The sequence below is a fragment of the Danio rerio genome, chromosome 7, assembly GCF_049306965.1.
Source record: "Danio rerio strain Tuebingen ecotype United States chromosome 7, GRCz12tu, whole genome shotgun sequence".
NCBI classification, from domain to species: Eukaryota; Metazoa; Chordata; class Actinopteri; order Cypriniformes; family Danionidae; genus Danio; species Danio rerio.
The window spans coordinates 78,233,705-78,257,500 of NC_133182.1; the positions used below are offsets into that span (position 1 = coordinate 78,233,705).

Genomic DNA, 23,796 nt, shown 5'->3' on the forward strand with positions numbered 1-23,796 from the left:
GTCAGGCTAATGTGTGAACCACCAATCAGACAATTCCTAACCCAGTATAAATACCAAGCATCTTACCTTTAGTCATCTTCGTCTTGAAGAATCCCCCTTCCACCCCTTCTCCTCCTCTTTTCTACAGGGCAGCACGGCGGCCCAGTGGCTAGCACTGCGGCCTCACAGCAAAAAATGCCTCTGGCTCGGGTATCCACCCAACCGGACAGCATTTTCGTGTGGAGTTAATGTTCTCCCCGTGCTTGTCTGGGTTTTCCCCGGGTCCTCCGGTTTCCTCCCACACTCCCAAAAACATGAGACTTAAGTAAAGGGGGGGGTTCTCGAGATCTACCCGAGCTCAAACTCCACTCTTGCCCTGCAACGGGAGGTAGCTCCGTGCTCGAGGATCTTATGAGCTCGGGGCTCTCTCCCGGGACAGCATGCCAAACTAGCTTATTACCAATCCTCAGCTAAGTGTGAACTATTGAATACTTTTTAATTGAACATTGTACCTAATTTTGGTCAAAAACTTCATATGTTTATTTGAATAAAATAAAGACACAAAATTAATCCCGGCATACACGGGTTCAAAACCCGCAAGCAAAGATGTGCAATAAATGACAGCAGAACAGAGAGCAAAATGAATGTGTGCAAATTTTGGTAACTGCATAATAGTCCAATTATGACGAAAAGGTTTATTTTTTGCAATGCAAAATATTTTATTATCATTGACATGTTTTTTAATTAAACCTGTTTTTCTTTAAAATCTTTTATTTTTTAACTCCTCCGTAATTAATTTTTCATTAAACTGAATGTTTTCGATTGAATAATAAAGAAACAATTTTAACTCCATACTAAGTCCCTTATTTATCAGGGGTTGCCACAGCAGAATGAACCGCTAAATATTCCTGTGTTTTACGCAGCAGATGTTCTTCCAGCTGCAACCCAGTACTGAGAAACACCCATACACACTCATTCACTCACACACTCATACACTACAGCCAATTTAGTTCATCAATTCCCCTATAGCGCATGTGTTTGGACTGTGGGGGAAACCGGAGCACCCGGAGGAAACCCACACCAACACGGGAAGAACATGCAAACTCCACACAGAAATGCCAACAGGCTCAGTCGGGACTCAAACCAGCGACCTTCTTTCTGTGCTGCGACAGTGCTTACCACTGAGCCCCCAAAACTAAATACAGCCCATTTTAAAATAGTATCAAAATGAAAACAGTATTATAATCCTGATGCATGTTTACTCCAATTAATCATTTCCCTGTCTCTTCTCCTGATTTGCAGGCCTGATATTTTACGACACTAAGGTGACGGTGATGAACAGGGTGTTGAACGCTACCGTGCAGCGGACGGCAGATCACGCAGCGCCTGAAATCACTCTCGACCCGCTGGAGATTGTTGGAGGTAAAGACTTTATTCACACTGAAGGTGCTTGAACTGGAAGCTGGGACCACATTTTTGTTCTTAATGTATTGCAGTTCCTCGAGAAATGGAATATTAAATTAATTCCCTGCTGTAAAAATCCAGCTTAAACCAGCCTAGGCTGGTTGGTTGGTTTTAGCTGGTTGGTTTTAGGCTGGTTTTAGAGGGGTTTTGGCCATTTCCAGGCTGGTTTCCAACCATTTTAGCTGGTCAGGCTGGATAATGACCAGCTAAATCCACCTAAAACCAGCTTGACAGTCTAGTTTAAGCTGGACTTAGCTGGTTTTGGCTGGGCTCCCAGCCTGGCTAGGCTGGTTAAGATGGTTTAAGCTGGTCATCTCCCAGCCTAACCAGCTAAGACCAGGCTGGAAACCAGCCTGGAAATGGCCAAAACCCCTCTAAAACCAGCCTGGTCGACCAGCTAAAACCAGCCAACCAGCCTAGACTGGTTAAAGCCTTTTTCTTCAGTATGGTAAACAGTGGGCGTGGCTTGTTTATTTTTACTGTGAGCTGATTGGATGTAGTAAAGTAGGTGTTTCATTCAGAAAGATCTGGAGAGAGTTATTACAACCGACTCCTCCTCCTCACCATTACTGTCTGCTGTCAAAACTGACAGCTGGAGGGGTGTGGTTAAGTTTGTTAGCCACGCCCAATACCTCAGACTGACATAACCTGAGGATTTAACTAGCAATGTGAGCTAACACAGTCAATATGGTTAATGTTGACTTCATGTGTACTTTAACTCCCCGATGTGTGTGTTTCAGGAGAGATGCGCGCTGCGGAGAACACTTATTTCTGCCAGGCAGCGCGGCAGCTGTCGTGTGTGCCATCGTCTCAGCTGTGTGTGCGCATCGCCAGCGGAGGAGACCCCACATACGCCTTCAACATCCGCTTCACCGGAGAGGAGGTCCACGGCACCAGTCAGTCACACAGATACACACAATACATTGTGTTGTGCAAATTACTGCTCATTTTCATCAGTTCTGTGCCCTTATATAACATAAAACAATTACATTGTGCCCCAAACAACTCAACTATTGTGTTGCTTACGCTCATTTTAAATAAGTACTTTTATTGTGTTCATCAAGACGGCATTTATTAAACGTAAATAAAATGTCAAGTATTTATTAATTTTAAATAACTGCTTTCTTAGTGTATGTAGCTTCAAGTGACATTATTACTCCAGTCATTGCTGCTTTTAGAACTATTACCATTAATAATAATAATAATAATTAATATTAGAGTGATCTCATGTGACTGAACCCCCCAGCCCCGCCCAACCACATGTCTTTAAAATATGACAGTTTCTTTTACCCCAGTATTTTTAATGGAATTTCTGCACTAGCCTATTGAAACTGACGGGCACTAGTGGTTACCTTGATCTTTCATCTCATTTTACATTTGAACAATTAAACAAATGCTTAAGTCTGTTTAACTGAATGTATTGTAATTACATCACAACATCGATGCTGTAAAAAGAACCTTGTGAAATTGAAAATAGTCACATTAAGCTTTCTCCGGAAGTTTATCGTCGGCTTTAAAACTCTAGCTGTGCATAGAGCCCATTTCATTTCAGCTTTATTTCAATCCAAAACAGTTATTTTAAATCATTTGTTTATACTATCTTTAAGAGATGTTGTCTTTCCTCAGGTGGCTCTTTCAGGCATTTCCTATGGCAGGTGTGTAAGGAGCTCCAGAGTTCAGCTCTCTCTCTTCTTCTGCCCTGCCCGAGCGCCGCCGCTAACCGCAATAAGGTGAACATTTTTACACCTTCCTCCGTGTGCTACATCTGACTTCTGTTTTTTATTAATTTCTACACACTAATCCAGTTACATAGACTAACATGTACATTTATATTTAATTGGGCTTTGCATTGTAAACCTTAAAGAAAAGTTAAAAAGTTATTTTTTATTTCATGTTTTACGTTTTTAGCTACTAAACTCTGTCATTTCACATAAAATCCAAATTTATTTTAGTTTATTTTTTACAAAGTTCTGCACAGAAATGGCAAGAAAGTATCTGCAGATTCTGTCTGGCCAAGTGAGTAATGTTAATAGTTCAACTAAATTGCAATTTCATTACAAATGTGCTGTTGGTTAGCTGCGAGTGAAAAAATGAGAGGAGCTCAAAAATAAAACAGTTTTAACATTTAACTTTTAAAGCTCCCACAAAATTAAAATAAGGTTTTTTAGAGGTTTTTCTCAGTCTGTTACTTTTAAGGACTTTTATAAACTAGTGTGCTTCAATACAGTGACAAGATTGGCATTCATGAGACACTGTATGAAACTGAGCTTGTAGTTTGTCTCCTCCGCCACAGTGATTTTATTCATGTTACCTCATACTTAAGTTTCTCATCCAATCTTGACCAATCAGATGGTCTCTAGTTTCTGACATGCCCCGCCCCCTTTAGAATGCTATTGGCTGTTTTCTTTTTTTTTTTATAAGGGAAGGAGCCACTCTATGCCCCGCCCTCTCTTTATGTTTTGGTTGAGATTACGTCAAACATCGAATAACAAAACCTTCAAGTTTACAATGCAAATCTAATTAGATCCACTTGTTTGGTAAATAAAGCAAGTCTCCCGGTTTGCACCTGCTATTAAAGGGACAGTCCACCCAAAATCCAACATTCTGTTATCATTTACTCACCATTAAACCTGTTTGGCTTTCTTTATTCTGTTGAACACAAAAGGAGATATTTTGAAGAATGCTGGAAACCTGTAACCATTGACTTCCATAGTATGTGTTTTCTCTACTATGAAAGTCAATGGTTACAGGTTTTCAGCTTTCTTCAAAATATCTTCTCTAGTCTTCAGCAGATGAAAGAGACACATTAAGGTTTGAAAACACTTGAGGGAGAGTAAATCATGTGCAAAATTTCATTTTTTGGTGAACTATCCCTTCAAGCGTAGTTTCTTGCGTTGTATAGCTTCATGTATTATACACACAGGCCCTGTTCATATCACAGATCCTGATATTAAAGGGACAGTTTACCCAAAATGGAACATTCTGTCATCATTTACTTGACCAATCAAATGCTCTCTAGTGTTTGAAATGCCCCGCCCCCTTCAGAAAGCTATTGGCTGTTTTTTTTCTATATAAGGGAAGGAGCCACTCTATGCCCCGCCCTCTCTTTATGTTTTGGTTGAGATTACTTCAAACATCGAATAACAAAACCTTCAAGTTTACAATGCAGATCGAATTAGATCCACTTGTTTGGTAAATAAAGCAAGTCTCCCGGTTTGCACCTGCTATTAAAGGGACAGTCCACCCAAAATCCAACATTCTGTTATCATTTACTCACCATTAAACCTGTTTGGCTTTCTTTATTCTGTTGAACACAAAAGGAGATATTTTGAAGAATGCTGGAAGTTGATAACCATTGACTTCCATAGTATGTGTTTTCTCTACTATGAAAGTCAATGGTTACAGGTTTTCAGCTTTCTTCAAAATATATTCTCTAGTCTTCAGCAGATGAAAGAGACACATTAAGGCTTGGAAACACTTGAGAAAGAGTAAATCGTCTGTAAAAAACAAAGATTTTTGGTGGAATGTCCCTTCAAGCCTAGTTTTTTGCATTGTATGGCAAGATGTATTATACACACAGGCCAGATCAGATGCTCTCTAGTGTTTTACATGCCCCGCCCCCTTCTTAAAGCTATTGGCTGTTTTTTTATAAGGGAAGGAGCCACTCTATGCCCCGCCCTCTCTTTATGTTTTGGTTGAGATTACGTCAAACATCGAATAACAAAACCTTCAAGTTTACAATGCAGATCGAATTAGATCCACTTGTTTGGTAAATAAAGCAAGTCTCCGGCTTGCACCTGATATTAAAGGGACAGTCCACCCAAAATCCAACATTCTGTTATCATTTACTCACCATTAAACCTGTTTGGCTTTCTTTATTCTGTTGAACACAAAAGGAGATATTTTGAAGAATGCTGGAAACCTGTAACCATTGACTTCCATTGTATGTGTTTTCTCTACTATGAAGGTCACTGGTTACAGGTTTTCAGCTTTCTTCAAAATATCTTCTCTAGTCTTCAGCAGATGAAAGAGACACATTAAGGTTTGGAAACACTTGTGGGAGAGTAAATCATGTGCAAAATTTCATTTTTTGGTGAACTATCCCTTCAAGCGTAGTTTCTTGCGTTGTATAGCTTCATGTATTATACACACAGACCCTGTTCATGTCACAGATCCTGATATTAAAGGGACAGTTTACCCAAAATGGAACATTCCGTCATCATTTACTTGACCAATCAAATGCTCTCTAGTGTTTGAAATGCCCCGCCCCTTTCAGAAAGCTATTGGCTGTTTTTTTTCTATATAAGGGAAGAAGCCACTCTATGCCCCGCCCTCTCTTTATGTTTTGGTTGAGATTACTTCAAACATCGAATAACAAAACCTTCAAGTTTACAATGCAGATTGAATTAGATCCACTTGTTTGGTAAATAAAGCAAATCTCCGGCTTGCACCTGATATTAAAGGGACAGTCCACCCAAAATCCAACATTCTGTTATCATTTACTCACCATTAAACCTGTTTGGCTTTCTTTATTCTGTTGAACACAAAAGGAGATATTTTGAAGAATGCTGGAAGTCGATAACCATTGACTTCCATAGTATGTGTTTTCTCTACTATGAAAGTCAATGGTTACAGGTTTTCAGCTTTCTTCAAAATATCTTCTCTAGTCTTCAGCAGATGAAAGAGACACATTAAGGCTTGGAAACACTTGAGAAAGAGTAAATCGTCTTTAAAAAACAAACATTTTGGGTGAAATGTCCCTTCAAGCCTAGTTTTTTGCATTGTATAGCAAGATGTATTATACACACAGGCCAGATCAGATGCTCTCTAGTGTTTTACATGCCCCGCCCCCTTCTTAAAGCTATTGGCTGGTTTTTTATAAGGGAAGGAGCCACTCTATGCCCCGCCCTCTCTTTATGTTTTGGTTGAGATTATGTCAAACATCGAATAACAAAACCTTCAAGTTTACAATGCAGATCGAATTAGATCCACTTGTTTGGTGAATAAAAGTCTCTTATATTATATATTTTTTATAAAGACAGACAATCTTTACAAACTGTTTTACAAATGTTCTAGATCTGATGTGTGTTGTTTTTTTCAGGGGAAGTACATCCTGACTCCGTGTCCCATCACATACGCTGAGGAGCAGCTGCTGAACTTCTTCGGGCAGCTTCTGGGCATCGCCATCCGGGCCGATGTGCCGCTGCCTCTGGACCTGCTGGGATCCTTCTGGAAGGGTCTGGTCGGAGAGGCTCTCGATCCCGAAGCTGACCTGCGGGAAGCAGATCTGCTCACGTACAGCTACATCAAGAAGTTTGAGAGTGTAAAATAATATTGATTTTTATATAATACAGTGACGTGGGCAACATTGTTGCTGCACTAATATTGAATTTTAATATTTGTGTGAACTGACCCTTTAAGTGTATAGTATAGTATACAGTGCTCGTTTTCCTAACATGAACGCCTGAATCTGTTGTCTGCTGTTCACAGTTGTGTGATGAAGCGGAGCTGGAAGCGCTGTGTGCTGAAGTGTCGTCTCAGAGTCCCCTGGGGGAGAGTCCAGACTCCCCCAGCCGGCCCTGCTGCACCTTCACATACATCACTATGACTGGAGAGGAAGTGGAGCTGTGCCAGGGAGGACGTGACATCGCTGTCAGGTGACAGCCAATGACCAAATGTCATAATAATATACCCAAAACTGAACATTCTGCCATCATTTACTCACCCATGAACATGTTTGAGTTTCTTCTGTTGAACACTAAAGAAGGCGTTTTGAAGAATGCTGGAAACCTGTAACTATTGACCTCCATAGTAGGAAAATTGAATACAATAGAAGTCAATGGTTACAGGTTTTATATCTTATAGATATCTTTGTATTCAACAGAAGAAAGAAACGTATAAAGATTGGTAGAGTAAATAACATAACATTTTTTTAAAAATTGGCGAGCTATCACTTGAAGTCTAGTTTCATGTGGTAGCTTCATGTATTATACACACAGACCCGGTTTTCAACTGATATTAAAGGGACAGTCCACCCAAAATCGAACATTCTATCGTCATTTACTCACCCTTAAACCTATTGTAATTTCTTTGTTCTGTTGAACACAAAAGGAGATATTTTGAAGAATGCTGGAAACCTGTAACCATTGACTTCCATAGTATGTGTTTTCTCTACTATGAAGGTCAATGGTTACAGGTTTTCAGCTTTCTTCAAAATATCTTCTCTAGTCTTCAGCAGATGAAAGAGACACATTAAGGTTTGGAAACACTTGAGGGCGAGTAAATAGTGTGTAAATTTTTTATTTTTTTTGTAAAATATCCCTTCAAGCGTAGTTTCTTGCGTTTGATAGCTTCATGTATTATACACACAGGCCCTGTTCACACCAGATATTAAAGGGACAGTTCACCCAAAATGGAACATTCTGTCGTCATTTACTCACCCTTAAACTTATTTGACTTTCATTCTGTTGAACACAAAAGAAGATATTTTGAAGAATGCTGGAAACCAGTAACCGTTGACTTCCATTGTATTTGTTTCTCCTACTACTGAAGTCAATGGTTACCAGGTTATGGTTATGGTTTTATCTTATTTTTGTAGATATATTTAGTGTTTAACAGATCAAAGAAACTCAAAGGTTTGCAACCACTTGAGGGAGAGTATGTTGTGTGTAAATGTTTTTGTTTTTTTAGCAAACTATCCCTTGAAGTCTGGTTTCATGCATTATAGAGTTTCATGTATCATACCCACAGGCCCTGTTCACAGCTGGTGTTAAAGGCATAGTTCACCTGAAATCGAACATTCTGTCATCACTTACCTTTGAACAAGTTGGAGTTTCTTCTGTTGAACACTAAAGAAGATATTTTGAAGAATGCTGGAAACCTGTAACCATTGACTTTCATACTATTTGTTTTTTTCCTACTGTGGAAGTCAATGGTTACCGGTTTTCAGCTTTCTTTATCATATCTTAGAAGAAACAAAATCTTAAAGGTTTGAAACTACTAGAGGAAGAAAAAATATTGTGTTAGTGTTTATATTTTTTGGTGAATTATCCGGGCCCTGTTCACGCCTGTTTTTAAAGGGATAGTTCACCTGAAATTGGAAAATGTTGTCATCATTTGACTTTCTTTATTCTGTTGAACACAAAAGAAGATATTTTGAAGAATGCTGGAAACCTGTAACCATTGACTTCCATTGGATTTATGTAATCATTTGGTCTTCAGCTGTAAATTACATCTTAAAGGGCATTAAAGAACCTTGTAATTGCTTTTTGAATGAGTTGCAAAGTTAATGAATGATCTCTAATATTTCTGTGTGTGTGTGTGTGTGTGTCTGTGTGTGTTAAGCTGGGAGAATAAGGATGTGTATGTGCGAGCGGTGCGTGAGCTGCGTCTGCGGGAGCTGCAGAATGTGGAGTGTATGTCTGCGGTGCGCGCCGGTCTGGGCTCCATCATCCCACTGCAGCTGCTGACTTTACTGAGTCCCGCAGAGGTGGAGCTGCGCACCTGCGGTCTGCCGGACATCAACCTGGAGTTCCTGAAGGTCAGTTCCAACACAGAAGTAGATATTTTGAAGAATGCTGGAAACCTGTAACCATTGACTTCTATAGGGTTTGTTTTTCCTACTTTATCCCTAAATAATCATGCACTGTTGACTGTAAACTGGCTGTTTAGGCGCACACCATGTATCAGGTGGGTCTGATGGAGACGGATCAGCATATCGAGTTCTTCTGGGCGGCGCTGGAGATGTTCACGCAGGAGGAGCTCAGCAAGTTTATTAAGTTCGCCTGCAACCAGGAGAGGATTCCCTTCACCTGCCCGTGCAAAGATGGGGGTCCGGACACCGCACATGTGCCCCCCTATCCCATGAAGATCGCCCCGCCGGACGGCACCGTGGGTAAGCACAAGTCATTAACCAATCAGAGATCTCCATCCCTGTGAGGCATTCTGGGATTTTTTTTTGACAGTTTATTCCTGTTTTAATTTACTCTAACTACTGCAGATGTTTGTTATTATTATTTAGATTTTATTATTATTTATTATTAATTATTAATATTAACTTATTTTGGACATTTCCCCTAGTACACATTCATTTATTTTCCTTCGGCTTAGTCCCTTTATTCATAAGGGGTCACCAAAACGGATTTATCCAGTATATTTTTCATTCCAGCTGCAACCCAGTACTGGGAAACACCCATACACATTCATTCTCACACACACTAATAGACTACAGTCAGTTTAGTTCACCAGTTCCCCTATAGCGCATGTGTTTGGAAACCAGAGCACCCAGAGGAAACCCACGCCAACACGGGGAGAACATGCAAACTCCACACAGAAACGCCAACTAGCCTAGCTGGGACTCGAACCAGTGACCTTCTTGCTGTGAGGCAGCAGTACTAACCACTGAGCCACCATGCCACCTCTCCATTCTTATTGCTATAGTCATTATTATATCGTTCTCCTCATCCTCCTGATCAGTGTTGCATGATTCTCTCTCAGGCTCTCCAGATCAGCGCTATATCCGCGTGGAGACGTGTATGTTCATGGTCAAGCTGCCGCAGTATTCCTCCCTGGATGTGATGCTGGAGAAACTGCGATACGCTATTCACTATCGAGAAGATCCTCTGAGCGGATAAACGGCATCAGCGGCGGTCTGAGAGAGACCCTCACCACGCAACCTTAAGAGATTTACATCTTCTGCCACAAACCCCAGTGAAGGAGCGGGAACAGAACCGAGCCTTATGCCTTTATAAAGACAGACGGAGGGAGGCCGGTGAGTCTGACAGCAGGTCCTGATGGAAAAAGACACACTTTTATAAAAACATCTACAGTACATTACAGACGCCGCTCATCAGCAGATGGGAAGGAGGTGGCACTGCAACTGCTGACATCCCTTTTTAAACATGTAGTCTCTCTATCAGTCTCTCTCTCTCTCTCTCTGGCAGTGATTGTTGGCACACACTCTTTAACAGAGATGCTGATTTGAGCTTTTGTTTCCAGTCAAACTTCTGCTTTCATTATTGGATGCTTAGTTCATCTGCATCTCATCAACACAGTCAACAACACGTCCTGGTTAGAATTCACTCAATAACATTATGGATTGAGAAAATTATTTAATTCTCTTCAAGTTTGTTTATTTTTCCCCTTCAAATCAAACTTCTCTTATGCATCTATAGCATTTTTTTTGGTATTTTTTTTATTTGTTTATTTATTATTTTCTTTTTCACAGTTTTAATACAGTATTTTTTTATGCTTTCTCTTAATTTTCCTAAAATTTTCTGATAAAATTCACCTTTCAATTTTATATTTCTTATTTATATTTTTATTTATTTATTTTTTGTGCATTTTATTGGTCACAGTTTATTTTGATGGTCCATTTGTTGAATTTAAGTTACATTGCATCTACATGCCGACTAATTCTCATCAGATTATAAGTAGACTGTTAGGTTGGGGTTGGGGTTGGGGTTAGTGTAAGTTGACATGTACTTGCAAAGTTATTTATAGTCAGTTCAATGTCTGTTTAGGAGCAGTATCAGCAGATATTAACCAGACTAATACTCAAATGGACCCTCAAAATAAAGTGTTACCAATTTTTATATATATATATATATATATATATATATATATATATATATATATATATATATATATATATATATATATATATATATACAGTTGAAGTCAGAATTATTAGCCCCCCTGAATTATTAGACCGCTTGTTTATTCCCCCAATTTCTGTTTAACAGAAAGCAGATTTCTTCAACACATTTCTAATCATAATAGTTTAATAACTCATCTCTAATAACTGATTTATTTTATCTTTGTCATGATGACAGTAAATAATATTAGACTAGATATTCTTCAAGACACTTCTATACAGCTTAAAGTGACATTTAAAGGCTTAACTAGGTTAATTAGGGTAACTAGGCAGGTTAGGGTAATTAGGAAAGTTATTGTATAACAATGTTTTTTTTTTATAGATGCTAATAATATTGACCTTAAAATGGTTTTAAAATTAAAAACTGCTTTTATTCTAGCCAAAATAAAACAAATAAGACTTTCTCCAGATGAAAAAATATTATCAGACATACTGTGAAAAATTTCCTGAATCTGTTCAACATCATTTGGAAAATATTTAAAAAAGAAAAAAATCAAAGGGGGGCGAATAATTCTGACTTCAACTGTGTATATATATATATATATATATTAGGGCTGCATAATATTGGAAAGATTTGACGATATATTTTTTCTCTGCGATATATATTGCGATAAAAATACAGTTTGACTAGATGACCTCAATAGCTTCATTTGTAGAGTCCTTTTAGATTTATTGGGTTGATTTTGTAGGGGACTGAACTATAAATATATATATTTTTTTATGTAAGTCAGTTTATACACATAATAAACAAACTATACAGTCATTATTAATATATATACGTCATATATTTAAGTCATTATTATATATATACAGTTGAAGTCATAATTATTAGCCCCCTGTTTATTTTTTCCCTAATTTCTGTTTAACCGAGAGCAGATTTCTTCAGCACATTTCTAATCATAATAGTTTTAATAACTCATCTCTAATAACTGATTTATTTTATCTTTGTCATGATGACAGTAAATAATATTAGACTAGATATTCTTCAAGACACTTCTATACAGCTTAAAGTGACATTTAAAGGCTTTACTAGGTTAATTAGGGTAACTAGGCAGGTTAGAGTAATTAGGCAAGTTATTGTATGACGATGGTTTGTTCTGTAGACTATCAAAAATATATAGCTTAAAGGGGCTAATAATTTTGTCCTTAAAATTGATTTGAAAAATTAAAAACTGCTTTTATTCTAGCTGAAATAAAACAAATAAGACTTTCTCCAGAAGAAAAAAAAAATATATATATATATATATACTTATTTTTTTGCATTTGCCCAGTTCTCGTCATCATAATGCACCTCTGTTTTTCCATCTGTTTTTTTGTTTCACCCATTTTTTATAGTTTTTTTTTCTTTTATTTGCAATTTCAATTCTCATAATCTTAATTCACCAAAATTATTATTTTTTTTGTTTTGCATTTTTCTAGTTCTCGTCACCATAATGCACCTCTGTTTTTCAATCCTTTTTTTAGCTTCCTCCATTTTTCATAATTTTTTCCACCCATTTTTTTTCTTCATTCTCATAATCTTCAACACAATAATAGTTTTTTTGTTTTTTGCAATTTTCTCAAGTTCTCATCACCATAATGCACCTCTGCTTTTCATCTTTCTTGTTTTATTGCATTCTTCATGACCATAGTGTATTCTCCCTGAATTCTCATCATCTTAACTCACCAAAATGTGTGTGTTTTAGGGGAGCATTTTCCCAGCTTTCCCTAACATGCACCAATGCATTCTCCCTTCTTTGTGTTCTACTTTTGCGATATCCTCAAAAACTTGAATCCTTCCCCAAAACAGATTCAGCTTCCCAATGAGGTCAGTGACTCCTCCAGAAGCTGTTCTTGCCTGTGTTTGTGAGATTTCCAGAACCGAAAGGGTTTTATCCTCAATGTTGACAGATAAACACGCTCTGTCCAGCATCTCATTATCATTAATCTCCGGGACTGACATGACAGAGAGATAAACAGGCTCTGCGTACGCATGTGGTCGAGCATATTCAAGACTTCTGAGCTATAAACGGCCAGATCGCTTCTACAAGACATTTAATAATATCTGCCTGTATTATTAAAGTGGCATATATGCTGTTCAGGGCCGTAACTAAAGGTAAGTCATGTATACAAAGCAAGCTATAGACATATACAGAGCTGTGAATGGGATGCATTGTTCTGATGTGGAAAGCGTTTGCTGCCATGCGGTGCTACATTTCTGGTCTTGGTTGCCAAAATGACATTCGTTCATCCCTTAAACACACTTCTGAGTTGACTTCCCAGCGCTCTGCAGTTTTAGGATTGCTTCCGAGGGATGATTTTTACACCCCGAACTCACTCTAGTGCATGAAAATCCAACATTTTACAGCCAAGTTGCTTTTAGTTTGGCTTTATTATTGTTTCAGCTCCTCCTAAAAGAGAGAGCGAATGTTTTTAAGATGCTTTCTTTTAAAGTCTCTATAAGCATAATACAGTTCTGAATTTTGAAACTTGATCAAATTTCATATGTAATATTCCTAGTGGATTATTAATTTGCTTTAATATGAGTTCTGTAATTAATATCCATCAATACAAACACACTTGACGCTACCATTGATGTACTTCGGTGAAAATATCAGCACTATAATTGGGTTTTGTGGGTGTGTGTGTGTGTGTGTGTGTGTTGTTTGATTTGATTATTTTATGATTTCTCTAGTTTTGATATGGTCAACTGCTGCTATCGAAGAGAAGAGCAGGAGAAGTCTGTGAACAGACGTCCGCACAAACAGCTGAATGCAGTGAAATACGTGTTGTACATTTACTTGATATTTATTACAATTATTTATGACTGCATTAACTTTATCCAGTCTTACCTCTGCGCATCTGGAACAAAAACACTGGTGTGTGTGAATGAACCGACAGAGCGGTGAAGTTCAGGAGTTTCTGTGTCACAAAAATAAAGTATCGATGTATTACAGAACGCCCGCGTCTTCTGTCTGAGTGTGTTTATGCGCTGAAATAAATGCTTCGTCCTATTTAAAGTGCACCTATAGTGCAAAATCAACAGAAGTGTGTGTAGTAAAGTGTGTCCACAGTCATATTGGAGTGATAAAAACACAACACGTCTCTTTTTTAAATTTCCTGACATCCAAATCCCAGTGATTTTGAGGCTGACCGCAACGTGATGTAAGAGTGTGGTTTTCTCCGCCCACCAAAATGATTGACAGGAGCATATTAACATGTCTCCATAGTAATGTGTACAAACATGTCCACAGAACACACTGAAGAAAGTGTTGCATGCAGAACTTCAGCTTTATTTGTGTTGAATTTAAACAAACAGCTTAGGTTTAATAATGTTCAACTTAATTTGTTTGTTTTAATTCAACGCAAATAAATTGTTTACAACCACTAAACGTAAAAAAAATTGAGTAAATCCAAGAAATCATCTTTGAATAATTTTTTTTTTTCAGTGCAGGATTTGCAAAGAATCTGGGATTAAAGCTTACAGTCCAGCTTGATCTGTGATCCAAATGCACTCTCAGGGCCTACTCACACTATGCCATCCGTACCGTGCCCAGGCCCGTTTCCCGGATCGTTTGAGAAGTGTGAGTGCGCTGAATCAGGCTCAGGCACGGTTCACTTGGCGGCCCTGGCCCGGTTGAGCGTGGTTCACTTGGGCTTTGGCGCGGTACGCTTGTGTGTGAGTGCAAAACGCACCAAAGCCCAAAACTGAAAGCGAGACGTGACTTTTAAGGGACTGTTTCATACGGATTTATTAATCAATCTTACTGTTCAGTGAACGCAAACTGCCGTAGTTTATTAAATACGCAAACCCCTCACTGCAGGACAGCTGCACCTTCAGCAGACCTCCTCATTCCTGCAGCACGAGAGCTTTATGATTGTTTATGAGCGCCAAAAGTGGCAGATCTGTTCGGCGAAATATCTGACTGCGTGTCCCCGCATCCCTAAGGACTGTTTGGCGAAATATTTGACGGCATATCAAACCGACTGAAACGATATAACTAGAGAAATCTCCACTGTGCTGCTGAGTGAGAGCGTATGGCAATTTAAACCTTGTTCTGACTATCCATAAACATATTTAGAGATATCTCTAATTATATTTTGACTAGTCATAATTATAATTCGACTAGTCAGAATGACAATCAGAGATATCTGCAATTACAGTTGTACTAGTACAAAATCAGATTGGAGATATCTGCAAATATACTATGACTAGTCATGTCTGGAGAGTGGGCGGAGAGAACCAGCTCATTTGCATTTAAGAGCACAAACACAGCTCCATTTGACCCTGAAAATGGACACTTTCAGCAGGGTATAATACATGATCTGATGAGTGTTTTGAGCTGAAACTTCACAAACACATTCTGGAGACACACTGAAAAAAAAAGCTTTTCTTACTTACATTTTTTGTATTTCTAGTCCAAATACCTAAAAATTCTTATATCAGGAAGCATTTTCTAGACAAGCTTTTCTTGTTTTCAGAAATAACATGCCAAAAAATGAGTGAGTTTTACCTTAAAACAAGCTCAGTAATCTGCCTTTGGGTCAGCAAAATAATCTTGTTTTTCCTTTTGACATAAGATTATTTTGCTTAGCTCATTGGCAGACTATTGAGCTTGTTTTAAGGAAAAACTCACTAATTTTTGGCATATTATTTCTGGAAACAAGAAAAGCTTGTCTAGAAAATGCTTCCTGATATAAGCATTTTTAGATATTTAAAAAGGTGCTTTGAGTCTGAATCATACACAAGCTTATTTCTGCCACAGAATAACACATTAAAAAGTGCATTTTGATGCACTGAATTCTGAATTCCTATCTGACAAGCTTTTTCTCCAATTCATTTTGAGTTATTCTGGTCCTGTAACTTTTTGTTTGTTTGTGTTTCGAGTTATGCATTTTATTTATTTATGTATTTATAATGTTTGTTTGTGTTTTGAGTTATGCATTTTATTTATTTATGTATCTATAAATTACGCTTCATGTCTATTTTTTCTTGTTGAAGTTAACTCTTATTCAGTTTTTTTTTCTCATAATGGCTCAATATTTGCAATGCAAAAGTTCTCTGTTTTTTATGTCTGGTTTATTTTTTCTTACAATTCTGCTTTACTTTTTCTTCTTTCTTGCACATTTGTGATGTTTTGATTTTTTTTTAATCATTATTGCTATTAACATTTCATAAGTTGCAAAAATATGACAAGCGGGTAAAAGAGTAGACCAATTCTGCAGGAAAACTGCGGACCCAAAGAGGAAAGCATGATCATTATTATTATTATTAATATTATAAACAAATGTATAAAAAATAACATATTATATGTAAGGAAGCAAAACAATAATGCATCTTTGGAAAAGATTTAAAGTTTTTACTCAATTTTCTAAATAAAAGCATCAGAAATCAATAACACGCAATTTTAGATCTTCAAGAAAACATTTAAAGGTTTAACTATAAGTCTAATAAAAGTGCCTTAAATATGTGCAAAACATTTAGTCAAAAACAAAATAAAAACGCATCTGAATGTTCACTCTCACGTATACTGGAAAAAAAAAGGTTTTAGAGGGGTTTTGGCCATTTCCAGCCTGGTCTTAGCTGGTCAGGCTGGGAGATGACCAGCTATAACCAGCTTGACCAGCCTAGCCAGGCTGGTAGCCCAGCCAAAACCAGCTATATCCAGCTTAGAACAGGCTGGTCAAGCAGGTTTTAGCTGGATTTAGCTGGTCATTTTCAAGCCTGACCAGCTAAGACCAGGCTGGAAATGGCCAAAACCCCTCTAAAACCAGGCTGGTCGACCAGCTAAAACCAGCCAACCAGCCTAGGCTGGTTTAAGCTGGCTTTTTCAGCAGATATCCTAAAATAACATTGTCGTATTATATATATATATATATATATATATATATATATATATATATATATATATATATATATATATATATATATATATATATATATATATATATGAGAAATTATACCTATGATAACACGTATTTTTATTTATGAAAATACACTCAGTGTATATTTTGCAGTGATTCTCGGTACACTCACAACAACACCAAATAAAGACGGATCTACAGTTTGTTTGATGATCCCATTTTGCGTTAAACTCCTCAGAAATTAACCATCATCTTTGTACTGTTTTATAAGACGCTTGTTGAAGTTTATTGTCATAAATTATGCGATGTTCTTCCAATCCTTTGGGCGGCGAAAATGCGCTTTTTTTGCCTCGTGTTTTTGACGGTAAGAGTTTCCGTCGCTTATGTTTTGTACTTCCGGTTTTTTCCGGCAATGGCGATGACTTTGGGTCGACGGAATATTTCAGGGATGCTACGGCGGATAATATGTGCTTCTGCAGCACATTTATCACCGAACACCGAGAAAAGTAAGTAAATAAACGTGTTTTATATGTATTATAAACTGTCAGTGCCATAAACTGACTGTGTTTTTGCAGCGCGCCATGTGAGGAGAGTATTCATTTCCTCTTGCAGAATAACGCTTAAGAGTATTAGGGAGTTCATAGTAAATTTTGTAGGCAGAGAACATAATAGGTGCAAGTAAAGTGTGTTAAATTTAAGTTTAGTGAACATTTAGTGAATTATTCAGTGTGACAGACTCACCGGCCACTTTATTAGGTACAGCTAAGCGGGTTGGACCCTCTGCTTCAGAACTGCCTTAATGCCTCGTGGCAGAAATTCAACAGGTAACGTTACTGGAAATATTCCTCAGAGATTTTGCTCCATATAGGCATGATAGCATCACGCAGTTGCTGCACATCCATGATGCCATCCCGTTCCACCACATCCCAAAGCTGCTCTATTGGATTGAGATCTGCTGACTGTGGAGGCCATTTGAGTACAGTGAACCCATTGTCATGTTCAAGACACCAGTCTGAGATGATTCACGCCTTATGACGAGTTTAATTATTAGCTATTTTTAAAATGTTGATTCTTAAATAGATTATTGTTATAGATAGTCAGATTATTATCATAATAGAATAAACATGCATGGCATTTTCATGTTGTTAGTGGTCTGTTTTCTGTAAATCAGGATACACATTTTTAAAGTGAGTTTTTTTATTAGGGAAAAAAAGGCAAATAAACTAACACATGTAAATGTGAGAGAAACAGACTGTATTTAACTGTTGTTGTGGTTTTTCTGTCTGGAAACCCCTGTTCTTCTTTGAATCATGTAAATAATGATTTACCTTTTTCCAGGTGCTTTTGTTTCTGCTTTGACGAGGTTTCAGAGCTCGACGAGCATCGTTTATCCTGCAAGGTAAACATCTATATGACTTGTTTTTAGTTGTTTAAAGTGCTTATTTTATCCTCATTTGTACATCACTTTGAATAAAACCATCTGCTAAAGGAATTAAATAAACACATAGCCTTAAAAACCTACCTATTTATATACTGTCAGTGTACAAATGCAGATGCTTTATAAACAATTGGATCAGATTTACGGGCAGGGTCCACTGCATCATGTTTGTTTTTTGATTTATGATGAGGAAAAATAAGTTGATGCAGTTAAATACGGTTTGCTTTAAGATCATATGAGGCCATGATGTGAATCAGAGTGTTACCTCTCAAGAGTGCATCGATATCTAGTCAATTGTTCCCCTTATGTGTAGTAACCACAGCTGAAGTCACTGTGTTGATGAAAGATATGAGTGTTAGGTTGTGTTTTGTATCTTTTGCCGCAGCTCATGTTGTGTGCTTGTGTTTTGTGCGATGCTGTACAGTAAGAACTATAATCTAGTTTTTTATTTTCTCAGTTATGTACCGCCGACGTCACTGTCCAGACCACCGTGGCCTGAACTTCCACCATACAGTCCTGAAGAGGAGGCTAGAAGACATCAAGGCAAGTGCCATCAGCTTAAAGCAGGGGTGTCAAACTCAGTTTCTGGAGGGCCGCAGACATGCACAGTTTAGCTTTAACACACCTACCTGGAAAATTTCCCAATAAGTTTGATGTGTCACATGACCCTCGTCCTATTGGAAAAACTAAAGTTGGATCCAAGATGGCCGACTTCAAAATGGTCACCACCCATCTTGAAAAGTTTGCCCCCTCACATATACTAATGTGCCACAAACAGGACGCTAATATCTCCAACCATTCCCATTTTATTAAGGTCTATCCATATAAATGGCCCACCCTGTATATATATATATATATATATATATATATATATATATATATATATATATATATATATATATATATATATATATATATATTCGAGTCCTGATTAGGAGGTAATGTCCGATTCCATTTTACAGGTTGACGTGATCGGATCTGGACATAACTGGTTCACACTGCGCAATAAGGCTGAACAATATATTGTTTAAGCATCAATTTCACAATGTGTATATCTGCAATAGTCACACCACAGGATTAGATTATTTAATGAAGATTAAAAGATTAAGATATTATTAAATATTATTAATAACATTATATTATTAAATATATATATTAAATATCATTAAATAATATTATTATGATATTATTAAATATTATGATTTATACAATGGTGACCGTTTTATTTTACATTTTATTGTTTAACTTCTGTACTTAACTAATGTTTGGCTACCCCTAGAAAACCATAAAGCTGTTTATTTATTTATTTATTTTCCTTGTAATTTGTGATAATTATGCGGATGCACTGCATAGACGAAGACTTGATCAGCCCAATAAACTATGATGAAACACTTACTGAATAAACTCTGCGCCTCACTAGAGTACAAATCGAGATAAAAACTGGTGTGGTGGGACACAATAATGTCAAAGCAGCGTTTCCAGCACATTGTTGCAGATCTGAAATGTTGTTGTGCTGATAGTAAAAGGCATCAGCCGTTAGTCCGTCATCACAGTGCTTCAGTATTATTCTTCTTCTATTAGTATTCCCTCCAGAACTGTCTTGAGCATCTGTCTGTGCTCCCAAAAAGTGTCTTACGCAGGGCTCGAAATTAACTTTTTTACTTGGTAGCACCGGTGCTCCCAACTTCAAATATTTAGGAGCACCAGAAAAAATTTAGGAGCACCAGAAAAAATTTAGGAGCACCACCAAAAATAAATGAGCACCGCTGCAAATTGTATTTTAAGGGATTAATTGTATTTTAAAACAACATTAATAGGACTGACAAAAACCAGAAACAACTATCTAACTAATGCTGCGAAGACATTGATATTTGTGTGCAATAATTCCAAAATGAATGTCTAATAATTATAGAATATTAATGATGATAAAAAATGACAATAATAGTAACAATGAATTCCATTTCTTATTATGATGCTGCCTTAAATGTGCATGAATGTAAGTTATCTGCTATAAAAAGTCTGTTACTTTATGAAAAATAATTGTATAGTTTGCATCAAACAAAAATGAAGCATTGCAGTAATATTTATTTTGTACTGCTGTTTTTATATGCATGTCAATTTAATAAATAATATTTCTGCTACAAAACAAACAAAAGATTATAATAAATCATTCAATTCAATGATGAAAGCTGCAAAGCAGTCATCAGTAAATAAATAAAAAATAATAATATACACCTCAAAAAAGAATAGACTAAAGAAAGTAAGTAAAGTCTCACTTCTATCACTCTTTAAAAGTTTTGGTTTCAGTTTGTGTCAATTTAAAGGTTCAGTCTGAGATGATCTTCATTTTTCTGTGTTAGTGAAAAGCTGGCGAGTCAGCCGACCCAATTTATGAGCAGGCAGAGCAGGATTCTTGCGCTGACCCGGTCTTTGTTATGAGCCGCAGTTTCAGTGTAAACTTAGTAAAGGCGAGCTTCTTCAGCAATGATATGTACAGTATTAGATTTGACTTTTAGCGGACATTTGCGCTGAACACGCAGTGAATGCAACGCATGGAGATTCGGGCACCTTCTCCAAGAAGCGCGTACTCGATTGATCTCAGCTGGCGGATCATTATTCACCACGTGACGTGTCATGATCACTTTAATCTGCGCCTCAACTTTAGGTGGGGTTTGCAAACCTGTGTGCTTTAAGTTTTCACTCTTCAGCCGTTTGCATTTCCCGTGGTCATAAAAGCTCCTTCCCTGTCACCTGACAGCGGAATACCTTGAGTGATTGACAGCTAATATGAACCAATATAGCGGCAGGGAAGAGCGATTCAGCATGTTTTATTTACAAAAAATCAAAACAGGTCGCTCTACAACCATTATCTGCAGTCGCACTAATGCTCCCATATATATTATGAGGTCGCATAGATTAATTTTCGGGCGCATATTGCAATTTCGAGCCCTGCTCACGGCTCCAAAAGCCACCGCATTCACTGCGTTTCGTCTTCTGAGGCTCAACTCATTTATTAGAGAAGAAAACACACCACAGTGGCTTCTTCCAATGCTTTAAACTTCATTTCTCTGACATGTGCTCCAGTGTATCAGGAAGTGATCATTTTGTTCTCTTTTGTTTCTCACATTATGGAAACGCTGCTTTATTCACAAATGCTTTAAGTAATATTCCAGTTTTAAACAAATCTAATTCACATCTTTAGATGGAAACACGTCTAATGAAGCTGACATGGCATTACATGAGATACGATACCAGTGTTGACTCCAGATCTGCACTCTTTTGTTCATCATTATATGTATATCTCATGGTTGTGTCTCTGTCTGTATGGCCGCAGCTCTTGTACAGAAGGTGAACGCTCTGATAGAGGAAGGACAATACGGACGTCTGTTTGCTGTTGTTCATTTTGCTGCCCGTCAGTGGAAAGTGACCAATGAAGACCTGATCCTCATTGAAAACCACCTTGACGCAGAGTGTGGAGACAGGATCCGAATGGAGAAGGTTTGAGCTCAGATTCACATCTGTTACTGTATAGAGCACTGGTTCTCAAACTGTGGGCTTCCTTCCAGCGGTGCGCAGAACAATTGCTAAATAATAACACCCTACAGCCAAAAACCGGTTACTCACTGAAGCTAAGCAGGGCTGATCAGGGCTGGTCAGTACCTGGATGGGAGACCACTTAGTGTTAGTGAGGCCAGCAGGGGGCGCTCAACCTAGGGTCTGCATGAGTCCTAATGCCCTAGTAAAAGTGAAGGGGACACTACACTGTCAGTGGGCGCCGTCTTTCAGATGAGACGTTAAACCGAGGTCATGACTCTCTGTGGTCATTAAAAATCCCATGGCACTTCTCGTGAAAGAGCAGGGGTGTAACCCTGGTGTCCTGGCCAAAGTCCCTCAATCAATCCTTATGATCATGGCCTCCCAGTCATCCCCATCCACTGAGTTGGCACTATCTCTCTCTCTCTCCACTCCACCAATAGCTGGTGTGTGGTGAAGCACTGGTGCTGTTGTCCTGTGGCACCTGTTGGGTGTATGGCCGTACACAATAAATGCGCTATATAAATACACATTACATTACAATAATAAAGGAATAAAATGAACACACTTTGACATGTTCGATAACGCTGAGACTCATGTGATCAGACAGCATTGGCTGTTCCCTGAAGTGTACGATTAAGCTAGTGTGCTTTGAATGTTTACTTTAGTGCGTCATCAGATGTTAAAAATCAGTCCGCCTGGCGCAGAGCCAGAGAAGGATGCGTGCGAGCATATACACACACGATGGAGAAGCCCGTCTGCAGACCAGTGCTGTCGTCTTGGCGTTTCAGTTACAACTGTACATCCATCTGTGTTGCATATCGTTGATTCTAGCATAGTTTGTGCTCAATAAAACAAAATGAAATGATAGTCAAGTGTATGGTAGAAGGAAAATTGACATGCTACACAATGTATAATGTCTTGTCATGGTGTCAGTTTTTCTTTTAATGTGTACTTATTGATCTTGCAGGTGTTACTAGTTGGAGGAAGTGATTTTACTCTTGTTGGAAAGCCACTTCTTGGGTAAGATGTGAACGTAATACTAGTTTGAAACACTGAATTCATGCATGCAAACTAGGCTTGGGCGGAATCCAAATTTTGATAGCGTCAAACCTCCTCCCTATTTTACCCCGGTGTCCGGTATTACCGTGCATAATTTAAAAAATTACGACGTAAGGCTCAGACAACGTCATCAAACTGTTGGCTTGTGCCTAAACCATACAGAAACTGAATACCATATATGCGACCTTAGGTTCACGGTCACCTGTTTGTCTTGTTCCTATTACGCCACATTCACACGGGGCGTCAACGCTTCCCATTCACTTTGAATGGGTGACGTCAGGCGTTGCCGAACTGCATTGTGGATCCGTCGGCGCCGCTTCAGAGGCGTTGCTCGCTGCAGAAGTTGGGACTAGCTCAACTTTTCAAGCGCCAACAGAAGCGTCAGCCAATCAGGTCGCTGTATGCAAATACACCAGCTAGACAGTGGCCTATTGCTGACTGAATTTCATTGGCTGATGCTGCTATGACGATCGCTTCAGCCCCAACTTCAGACACGCCTTCAGTCAAGCGTTGATGCTGAAGCCCCGTGTGAATGAGGCGTTAGAGATCTGCGCAGGTTAGAGATCTCCCTGTCATTCTCTCTCGCACACACTCACACAGAGAGAGAGAGAGAGACGCACAGCATTACGCTCTCTCTCTCTCTCACAAACACACACAAACAAACAAACAGCATCCTTGTGTCCACCAACCACTCCAGCCCCGCGCTTTATTCGGAAACAGAATGCAGACCTCTAGTTCGTATTTTCCACGTCTCCCTTCTCGTTCGGTTGAAACCGGAAATACTGCCAAACTGCAGGTCACTTGGTACACTACTTGCCCC

At 38.3% G+C, this 23,796-nt stretch overlaps 2 protein-coding genes across 4 annotated transcripts in view; both read left to right on the top strand.

The window, feature by feature from the left end:
• The window catches only part of hectd4 (HECT domain E3 ubiquitin protein ligase 4), a 110,554-nt gene extending 99,557 nt beyond the window's left edge, over positions 1-10,997 (top strand). For both annotated transcript variants that reach the window (XM_009303668.5, XM_009303669.5), the window contains exons 69-76: positions 1,282-1,401; positions 2,184-2,339; positions 3,070-3,173; positions 6,545-6,766; positions 6,934-7,100; positions 8,788-8,983; positions 9,115-9,337; positions 9,940-10,997. In XM_009303668.5, the coding sequence (XP_009301943.1) occupies positions 1,282-1,401; positions 2,184-2,339; positions 3,070-3,173; positions 6,545-6,766; positions 6,934-7,100; positions 8,788-8,983; positions 9,115-9,337; positions 9,940-10,076 (1,325 nt within the window). In that variant the 3' untranslated portion in view covers positions 10,077-10,997. The remainder of the gene's footprint in view (positions 1-1,281; positions 1,402-2,183; positions 2,340-3,069; positions 3,174-6,544; positions 6,767-6,933; positions 7,101-8,787; positions 8,984-9,114; positions 9,338-9,939) is intronic.
• Positions 10,998-17,311: 6,314 nt separating this feature from the next.
• The window catches only part of mrpl21 (mitochondrial ribosomal protein L21), a 7,147-nt gene continuing 662 nt past the window's right edge, over positions 17,312-23,796 (top strand). Inside the window, exons 1-5 of one of the 2 annotated variants that reach the window (NM_001077468.1) lie at positions 17,312-17,448; positions 18,281-18,341; positions 18,838-18,923; positions 21,715-21,878; positions 22,885-22,937. In NM_001077468.1, coding sequence (NP_001070936.1) covers positions 17,355-17,448; positions 18,281-18,341; positions 18,838-18,923; positions 21,715-21,878; positions 22,885-22,937 — 458 coding nt within the window. In that variant the 5' untranslated portion in view covers positions 17,312-17,354. The remainder of the gene's footprint in view (positions 17,449-18,280; positions 18,342-18,837; positions 18,924-21,714; positions 21,879-22,884; positions 22,938-23,796) is intronic. The other variant, XM_005172382.5, reaches the window with a different exon arrangement.